The sequence below is a fragment of the Miscanthus floridulus genome, chromosome 6 (assembly GCF_019320115.1).
Source record: "Miscanthus floridulus cultivar M001 chromosome 6, ASM1932011v1, whole genome shotgun sequence".
Classification (NCBI taxonomy): domain Eukaryota; kingdom Viridiplantae; phylum Streptophyta; class Magnoliopsida; order Poales; family Poaceae; genus Miscanthus; species Miscanthus floridulus.
This window is the reverse complement of record NC_089585.1, coordinates 34,215,398-34,225,249: the sequence shown is the minus strand read 5'-3', so window position 1 is coordinate 34,225,249 and position 9,852 is coordinate 34,215,398. Positions and strand designations below refer to the sequence as shown.

Here is a 9,852-nt window from a genome sequence, read left to right as displayed (position 1 = left end):
TTTTGGTTTTCATCAAGTACCGGTGACATAACCTATTACCTGTTCAACACTTAGGAAAATAGGTTAGACCTTTAATCATGTTGTCACTTAATCATCCAAAACCCACTAAAGGGCTAGATGCACTTTCACCGTCCGATACAAATCATCCTCTACTCTGAGCTCCGCGTCCACGTCCTACAGGTTTCAATATGAAGACTGGATCCATATATCCGTGTTTGATACAAAATTCTCGGAGCTCATGTGTCCACGTCCGATTACTAAGTTTTGTCAAAAAAAAGGGAGAGACTAGCGACTGGACGTTTAGACTCCCACATCTGCTACCCATCCGTTTTCAATAATGCTACCCTCAAGGCGCCCATGATGCAACTTCGTGCTCCGCTTCGCCTCATGCTCTGCACCTGTTGCCCACCCATGGATGCAACTTTGTGCTCCGCGCCTACTGCCCACCCATGGATGCAGCTTTGTGCTCCGCGCCTGTTGCCCGCCCATGTATGCAGTTTCATGCTCCACGCCTGCTACCACGTCCATGGATATAGCTTTGTGCTCCGCGTCCGCTTCGCTTCCCGCGCACTGACAGGACCGCTGCGCCCGAGGTGACCACCTCCGCCTACGCCCTCTTGCCACGCCTGGTCATGGAACACTTACTACACAGAGCATTTGCTGCAACATATGTCCGAAACAGATGAAACATTTACAACATACGCTTAACATATATGTATGGGCACTACAGCATATGCAACATACGTTTGAAATAACTGAAATATTTAAAACATACACTTGCAACATACGTGTATAGCTAGTGCAACATATGCACTATCCAGATAAAACACTTATAACATACGTTTAAAACAGTTAAAACATACACTTGCAACATTCATGTATAGTCATTGCAATATATGCAACACCAGATCTACTTTTGCAACATACAGATGAAACATATGCAACATACATCTGAAACACATAAGGCTGCAATGCCTGCAACATGTGCCCATTTACTTACTGCCTGCCAATGGACAGCTCATTGACACAGAGCTTGATACTAAGCACGGAGCTCGAGGTCACCCATATCGATAGGCAGGATGGATCACGGCCATGGCATAAAGCACAAGGCACGGGCGAGGGTCTATGGCACAAGATGCGGGGGCACACGACGCGAGGGTCCGTGGCGCGAGACACGGGTTGGTCCCATCCGGAAAGGACGGACGCCCTAAGGGTCATTATCATCAAAAAAAAATTCGTGACTCCAGTTCGTGGCATCAGTTAACATCTCAAGGCCGTGCTCCGAATAGATTTGAGTTGTTTATGAGATCACTCAATTCTTGTGATACACCAAATCCCATGTGGTGTCAATTCATATAGATATAGAACAAACACAATAAGCCATCTGCCACGGCCCACACAACAGGTCAGTCGCATTACACAATTCTCCCAAGGCAATGACATCCCAACTGACATCTGGACCCTCACTGGCTTAAATGTAACTAGAACACACTGCAGGTTTGATAGAAAAGGCAAGGAGTTTAACAACAATGAATTGTAGACAAATCCATTCATAAACAAACCTTAGGACCAAAATGTATCTGGCGTCAAGCTCATTGCATGTGTCATGCTTTGATAAGCTTAAGTAGGGTGGCTATGTTTCAGCTTGGAACAACAATATTATTAGCAGACTAAAAGACAACCGTGTCGAGCATGGTTCCTAGGGTCTGAACTATGTTTGATGACATCAAGTTCGACACATGCTCTTCCAAATGCTTTTTTGCATCTTGCCGACCCACATTTGCTATCGCAAGTTTCTCAGGTGGCAGCTCGTCCTCCTCTTGCACTGCCTTGTTGTACTTGATGGCTAGGTTCAGCATTTCCTAGACAAGAATAGACACAATATATCAATAACAAAACAAAAGAAATACTTCAAGTATAAAGCATCAACAAGGAGAAAAAAATCATCTAAGTATACAGCTAAAGGAAGCTGGGTAGTATAGGCACCTGGACAGTCTGCTCGTTGGTTTTCGAGTGAGTGTCAAACCTCTTCAAAATTAGCCCATCGGTCCATTTCTTTTTGTGCAAGTTCAGTAACATTTTCTCCTCAAGCTCATTTTTCCGGTAATTGATTGCAATTGAGTAATAGTGTCTGTTCAGCCCATGGATAAGAGCCTGATAAAGAACAGATATGGTCAAATTATTTATAGGAAAAACAAGTTCATATGATGCAATTACTTAGTATTTACCTGAATAGATGGCTTATTTAGGTGCCCAACATTTGATGTTGTCTGACGTGGCTCCTGGCCAAGCATCATGGTCTGAGGATTAATGAGGCGGAATGCATCAATAACCACCTTCCCCTTCACACTTTGGATGGGGTCTATCACAACAGCAACCGCCCTGGGGTTCAAAGCTTCAAAACTCTGCACATTTATATATTAAACAAATTTAGGCCTATGAGTGCACAGTGTTTGGCACTATGTAACTTATCCTATCATTACCATACCCAGATCATATAGAATATATAGAATAAGATACAAAACAGATTATGCAAAAAGTACAAAAGGTAGTTGATAGAAGAAAAACTCCAGTGAGTTGGGATCAATAATTAGCCAATGTCTCTCATTTTTCTTTTATATAAATAAAAAAACATGTATCCCTGGCGAGGTTAACTAAATAAACTACCAACAAGATAAGTTGCCGATAACTTTCAGGGAGAAATGGAACCTACACAATAAAGGTAGTGAAATTGAAAACATAGGCAATAGGGGAAACAAAAAGCTGCCTCCAGTTGATCATTAATAGTATAGCACATTATCATATCCATGTTTTATTAAGAAAAGCACATCAGTATTTCATGAAACAACATATAACAGAGTGGGACAACAACAGCTATCCTATTTTGACAGACCAAGTCAAAAGACCTCTCTTAGAAGACAAGTGGTTTTGCATAGACCTGCTGAGTGTTGATATCAACGCCTGATAGCCAGCAACCGAAGCCAGGATGTGAGTGATACCAGCCTACAACCATTTCTGGCCTGTAATAAAAGGAAAAAAAATCTCAACATACTTGTTTTCCTACAGAATATAACCGGGTAAAAACAATATTGATTAATACTAGGAATGCAAGTGGGTTTGTCAGTGAACCCACAAATGGGCCATTTTAAGCTGGTTATCTTGCATAAGCAAACCTACTTGCATACCTGAGTAAGACAGCATTAAGCAAAGAGATTTATGGCCAACAAAAAACATAGTTCATAAACTTTTATGATACACAGGAAGGCGTGTGCCACATGCCATGTATGAGCCACAACAACCTCGGACTGTTTGCATAATTAAAAAACATGAGTGCATAATTGATGTATCAAGAAAATCAGTGCGAACTCTTCTCAAATATTCCAATTGAATAGCAACTACTCCCTCTGTTCCAAATTATAAGTCGCTTTGACTTTTTTGGTACATCCATTTTGCTATGCATCTAGATATAATATGGCAATATGGCAAACAACTTTTAATTTCCAAAAAAAGATATTATGTTTACAAAATATTTTAATGATTAATTGGTAGATACATTTATGCATAGTCTTACAATTAGGAAAAACAACTAAATATGTGGCCACAGATATTATGTCTCAAACAAACCCACAGCAGGGACATTTTTCATAACATTATGAAACATTAACATAATGCTTAGCCCATAGTGGCTAATGCTTAACCCATTCAGGCCACTGCAATTTTTCAGTGTATTGATCTTTAACATTACTGTGTGTTTTATAAACTGTTAACTTGCTCTGGAGTGAGATTTTGAAGGATTGTGATCAGACTTCTACAACACTATCATTATCTCTCAAATCATTTATGCAGAAAGTCCATCAGGATTCAAACCATATAACTTGTGGGCACCATCATAGTAAAATATTTGTAGGTAAGATTAGCTTGTAATGAACAAAATTACATGGGTAATCAAAGCATCAAAATACAGACATCATCTATTCTATATGTATAACATGAACTTTTAAGAATATAATCGTATTGAAGACCATGCGAAGTCAAATGTGTTAAGTATTTTTTACCAAGTCAAATGTGCTAAGTATTTTTTTACCAAGTTCGTAACTATTAGTAATGCCATTGCCCATGCCAAAAAAAAATTCTATTTTCATTTATCTTAATCTGAGGAGCTCAGATTATGGTGATACTTCGAAATTACTATGCACAGCCAGCAAAACAACCTCAATTTAATCCAAACAAGAAACAACATTGCAACCAACAGACACGTATCTGGACCTCGATGCAGTTCAAGAGCATGACCCTACACAATTTTACTAACTACTAGTACGAGCAAATCAAGCACTAAATGTGAACCAATAAAACTAAAAATTGAAAGAAAAAAAAAATCATGCATGGATTACAGATCCACTGAGAGAATCAGCAGCCGAACCCTACCTGCCGGTCTGCTTGAGCATGTCAAGCATGTTTGTCTGGAAGACGTGGTCAACGGCCTCGACGCTGACCCCAGTCCCGCTCTGCGGCATGGCGAAGACGTCGACGACCCTGACGGTGTAGTCGTCGACGAACTCGCCGAGCATGAGGCCCATGACCTCCATGGGCACGCCCGCCCTCCCTGCGATGGAAACCACGCATCAGTCCCCCGAGCGCGACCGAGACCGGGGGGAAACGGAGACTAACCCTAACCCTAGGTTCGAGGGGAGGGGCGGGGAAGAGAGGGTGGATCCACGCACCGTGCTTGAGCATCTTGAGAAGCGCGAGGGAGGAGATGTAGACCTGCTCGGAGGAATCGAGCAGCGGCGAGTCCGTCGGCGGCTGCCCCATGCCGGAGGCGCCAAAGATCCGCTGCAGCCGCTCCATCGCCGGTCACGCCGCCTCGCGTTGCTCAGCTCTCGCTTCGGCTGGGTAACTGGGTTGGGTTCGTTCGATTTGCTTGCGAGTTCCCCTACGACTAGTGAGAATTGGCTTGCGGCCTCGGCCGCCGTTTTATTAAATTTCTTTCTTCGACCGCATGCCTTGTGCCGGGACCGGATCGGCCACCGCTGGGCCGGTTCGGAGTACAGTCGTGGGCTGGAAGCAGGCTTTTGTCCAGGCAAAAGGAAGAACAGGATGGCATCGGTTCGGCCCAGTATTGGCTTGGCTGGGTTTTTGCGTGGGCTGCCGGCGACACGCGATCCACTTTTGGGCGGCAAATTTATTCTTCGACCACCGGACCGCGCTTGACTGCAAAGCTCTGTCCTCCTAGCACCCTCCTAGTATAGTAGCAAAAAGCCGCCAACTTTCCAGCTAAAAATTAAAGAAACTTCCATAGAAAACGAAAAGGAAAGCTACCAATCTGTATCTTGGCCTCTCCCCCACCTCATATCCGAGAAATCTGGAACTTTGTGGTAGAGGCAATTATGCATGAGGAAAGGCTTTGTCCCTATTTTAATTGAAAGTGTTTAAAGTTTTAGAAAAACATCATGGTTTTGTAATAAAATACTTAGATTTTAGAGTACAATAAAGTATTTGGAGGCAAAAGGCTTTATAGCTTTGAAAACCAAGTGTTCATAAACTATGGCCTTTTGGAGTTTTAAAACCCCACACTCTAGATCTCTGTTTCCCCCCTAAACCACAGGTTTCTAAGCCTATGGATTCTAAACCTATAGTTTCTTGATACTCCAACATTCTAACAAGGCTTTGTTTGGATGCAAAGCATTTTCGAAATTACTGAGGTTTTGTGAAATGCTTTGGTTTTAAAAAAAATTATGAAGTATTTGGATGCAACGATCTTTGTACATTTGAAAACCATGGCATTTTTTTGTTCTAGAAAACCTCTTTTTTCTAACCTATTGCTGTTCTACATAATGTTTCTTGCACCGATACTGCGGTTCTCAAAACACGGCATTCAAACATGGTGTGGTCCATGCAAAAAATGGCATCCTACATGCATCCCTTTTGCCTCGTAACATGGCATCAAAGCATCTCCAAGAGTTCCCTAAACATCCTCCTAATCCTAAGTTTTTAGAAAGATTCACAAAAAATTCATCTCCAACAACTCATAATACAATCTCCTAATATTTTAGGAGTTGGAAAAAATCTCTTTCATCCGTGTAACTTTACGAGTCGCAACCTCGCGTGTATCCTACGACTCCCGTGGTTTCCTTCGCCTCCCGCGCGCCGCTACTCCCTCCGGATCCTCCCCTGTCGGTCGCGGGCATCTCTGCCCCATCTCCGATGGCGGCGTGGTCCTATCCCAGCGGTGGTGCGTCCTATCCCGGCGGCGGTGCCTGCTCCGGTCGCGCGGACGTGGCTCCAATGGCACTGACAGGCGATCGGCGTTCCCTCCGTCGCTCCTTCCCTTCCTCCTGAAAGGTCCTAATGGTTAGAGGAGGGTGGATAGCCTAATAAAATTTTCTACAACAACACTTAACAAAAGGTTAGACAATTATGAGGCAAAGCAAGTGTTGCGCTAGCCTACTCAAAATACAAGCCACCTACCACAATTCTAATTTAGATAGTGTTTATTCACACAATAGCTATAATACTACCCTATGTTAGTGTGCTCTCAAAGGCTAACTAAAGAGCCACACCAACCAACACAAGCAAGCTCTCACAACTAGCTACACTAAAGAGTTTGTCAACTAGTTTGTGGTAAAGTAAAGAGAGTGATCAAGAAGGTTATACCGCCGTGTAGATGAAGAAACCAATCAATCACAAGGATGAATAACAATGAAGACCAATCACCTCGGAATCAAAGGATGAACACAATGATTTTTTACCGAGGTTCACTTACTTGCCGGCAAGCTAGTCCTCGTTGTGGCGATTCACTCACTTGGAGATTCGCGCACTAATTGGCATCACACACCAAACCCTCAATAGGGTGCCGCACAACCAACATAAGATGAGGATCACATAAGCCACGAGCAATTTACTAGAGTACCTTTTGGCTCTTCGCTGGGGAAAGGTCAAGAACCCCTCACAATCACCACGATTAGAGCCGGAGACAATCACCACCCTCCGCTCAATGATCCTCGCTGCTCCAAGCCATCTAGGTGGCGGCAGCCACCAAGAGTAACAAGCAAATCCCACAGCGAAACACGAACACCAAGTGCCTCTAGATGCAATCACTCAAGCAATGCACTTGGATTCACGCTCAATCTCACTATGATGATGAATCAATGATGGAGATGAGTGGGAGGGCTTTGGCTAAGCTCACAAGGTTGCTATGTTAATGAAAATGGCCAAAGGTCATGAGCTACAGCCAGCCATGGGGCTTAAATAGAAGCCCCCACGAAATAGAGCCGTTATACCCCTTCACTGGGCATAACATGGGCTAACCGGACGCTGCTCCTCAGCGTCCAGGTCGCCCGATGGTGGCCATGTGTCTCCTACGTTCAACAGTGAATGTTTGATCTCAACGGTCGACATGTTGACCGGATGCTCCGATAGAGCTAGCCGGACGCTGGACCCTCAGCTTCCGGTCGTTTACTAGTAAGGGTCCAAAACGTGTTTTTGCCGACCGAACGCATTCGGTCATGCTTGACCAGACCCTGCCAACTGTCCGATCACACTGTGACTTCTTACTGTGCTGACCGACAACACGATCAGACGTAGCCCTTTAGCGTCCGGTCGCAGAGCGGCCCAGCGTTCGGTTGTTTGACCGACGCATGCGTCTTTACTGCTACACCTAACCAGACACGCCGGTCCAACCGAGGCCAGCGTCCGGTCACTTCCAGTGACCTCCGTCTTTTCTGTCTAGGGCGCCGGTGGCACCATCGAACTATCCGCACTCTACGAATAGACACTCCGCTAGTGGAGTTTCTTACCCTTGCTCCCAAACTTCACCACCCTTGATCAAATGTGCCAACCACTAAGTATATCACCTTGTGCACATGTGTTAGCATATTTTCACAAACATTTTCAAGGGTGTTAGCACTCCACTAGATCCTAAATGCATATGCAATGAGTTAGAGCATCTAGTGGCACTTTGATAACCAGCATTTCAATACGAGTTTCACCCCTCTTAATAGTACGGCTATCAAACCTAAATGTGATCACACTCTCTAAGTGTCTTGATCACTAAAACAAAATAGCTACTATGGTTTATACCTTTGCCTTGAGCTTTTTGGTTTTCTCTTTCTTCTTTCCAAGTCCAAGCACTTAATCATCATCATGGCATCATCATCATGTTATGATCTTCATTTGCTTCACCACTTAGAATGTGCTACCTATCTCATGATCACTTAATAAACTAGGTTAGCACTTAGGGTTTCATCAATTCACCAAAACCAAACTAAAGCATTCAATCTCCCCATTTTTGGTAATTGATGACAACCCTTATACAAAGATATGAAATAAAATTCAATTGAATCCATGTTGCTTGCCTAAGCATATTTACCATGTGTAAAAGGATATGGACAAGTTTCATGAACTCTAAATGGTAGCAATTGCCCCCCCTACATATGTGCTAAGAGTTTAGATTGTAGCCTTGCACATATGCTTAGATAGGAAATATAGGAGACAATGTCTACCAAATGACGCTAAGGTATAAAAGATGGACCTTTGAAGCGTGATACTAATCGAAGTGCACCAATATACCATCCTTAGCACCATGGTTAGCTCAATACCACTTGGAAATACTTGGAAATGAAAGTTATCTAGTGATTTTATTTCATTATTCAATCTAACAACTAGCATACATCACACAGGCATGGATATTTTAAATTTAGAACGTATGCCATGCAAGCAAACATATAAAGTGCACATTCAAATGCACCATACAAGTTCATGAGCTTGCTCCCCTACTTGTGTGCTCAAAATTTTAATTGATCCCTTTCATTTGTCATATCTCTCCCCCTATGTCATATATTAAGATATCTTTATGTTTCTCTCCCTTTATGATATTTCTTCACTTTTTCACTATCTTTGCTACTATCTTTGTTTCTCTCCCCCTTTGTCATCAATGACCATAAAGGTTCAAAATATAGATAGTATTACTTGTAGGGTCGAGATTATCAATGTCAATCAATGGGGTGAGGATTATTTTCCCAAATTTGGTCCAATCTAGATCATTTGCCAAAGATATTTAACTCGGTTTGATCCAAGGACAAGTTTCTTCACACCTCCAAATAAGGGTTATCTTGTACCATATTGAGTTAAACACTTAGAGCTCATTTTCTAGATCAAACACTAGGTTTATAAGCCCATAAACATGCCATATGCTATCACTAGATCAAATCAAGCATAGAAGCAATAGTGATACCATATGAACATCAAATTCATTTGATTTTTATGAATAAGCCTAATAAAATAGAACCACTTGAAAGGTCCTAATAAGATTGAAAATGTGACTAGATGCACTAACCATGTCCTTAGCAAAGATGTATGTTATGCCAATCAACTTTTATCTTAGATTGCTCGAAGGAGAGGCATGTCATATGAGTGGGGGTGCATCAACACATATTTGAGAAATCCAATACGTTCAACTCATTCCTTAGCTTGCAAAATATTTTCTCATCCAATGGCTTGGTGAATATGTCGGCAAGTTGATCTTCGGTGCATACACTCTCAATGAAAATGTCCCCTTTTTGTTGGTGATCTCTTATGAAATGGTGGCGGACATCAATGTGCTTTGTTCTTGCATGTTGAACCGGATTGTTGGTTAGCTTGATTGCACTCTCATTGTCACATAGCAATGGCACTTTCTTGAACTTGATTCTAAAGTCACTCAAAGTGGCCTTCATCCAAAGTATTTGTGTACAACAACTACTGGCGGATATGTATTCAGCTTCGGTGGTTGATAATACAACACTATTTTGCTTCTTTGATGACCATGAAACAAGTGATCTTCCCAACAATTGACATGTGACTGAGGTGCTCTTC

At 42.6% G+C, this 9,852-nt stretch overlaps 1 protein-coding gene across 1 annotated transcript; it reads right to left on the bottom strand.

Annotated features, from left to right (window-relative positions):
* Window positions 1-1,341: 1,341 nt before the first annotated feature.
* Window positions 1,342-4,943, bottom strand: LOC136458050 (26S proteasome non-ATPase regulatory subunit 14 homolog). Its single transcript, XM_066458053.1, has 6 exons — window positions 4,722-4,943; window positions 4,426-4,603; window positions 2,939-3,020; window positions 2,229-2,405; window positions 1,987-2,154; window positions 1,342-1,862 (listed from the first exon to the last, which is right to left on the bottom strand). The coding sequence occupies exons 1-6, from the start codon at window positions 4,846-4,848 to the stop codon at window positions 1,671-1,673; spliced, it is 924 nt and encodes a 307-aa protein (XP_066314150.1). The 5' UTR covers window positions 4,849-4,943; the 3' UTR covers window positions 1,342-1,670.
* Window positions 4,944-9,852: the final 4,909 nt, after the last annotated feature.

Excerpts from the sequence above, each read along its gene's own strand:
- LOC136458050 (XM_066458053.1), bottom strand. The coding sequence starts at position 4,848 with ATGGAGCGGCTGCAGCGGATCTTTGGCGCCTCCGGCATGGGGCAGCCG. Across the intron at positions 4,604-4,721 it reads TCTCAAGATGCTCAAGCACG|GGAGGGCGGGCGTGCCCATG; the intron begins GTGCGTGGATCC and ends TTTCCATCGCAG. Across the intron at positions 3,021-4,425 it reads ATGCTCAAGCAGACCGGCAG|GCCAGAAATGGTTGTAGGCT; the intron begins GTAGGGTTCGGC and ends CTTTTATTACAG.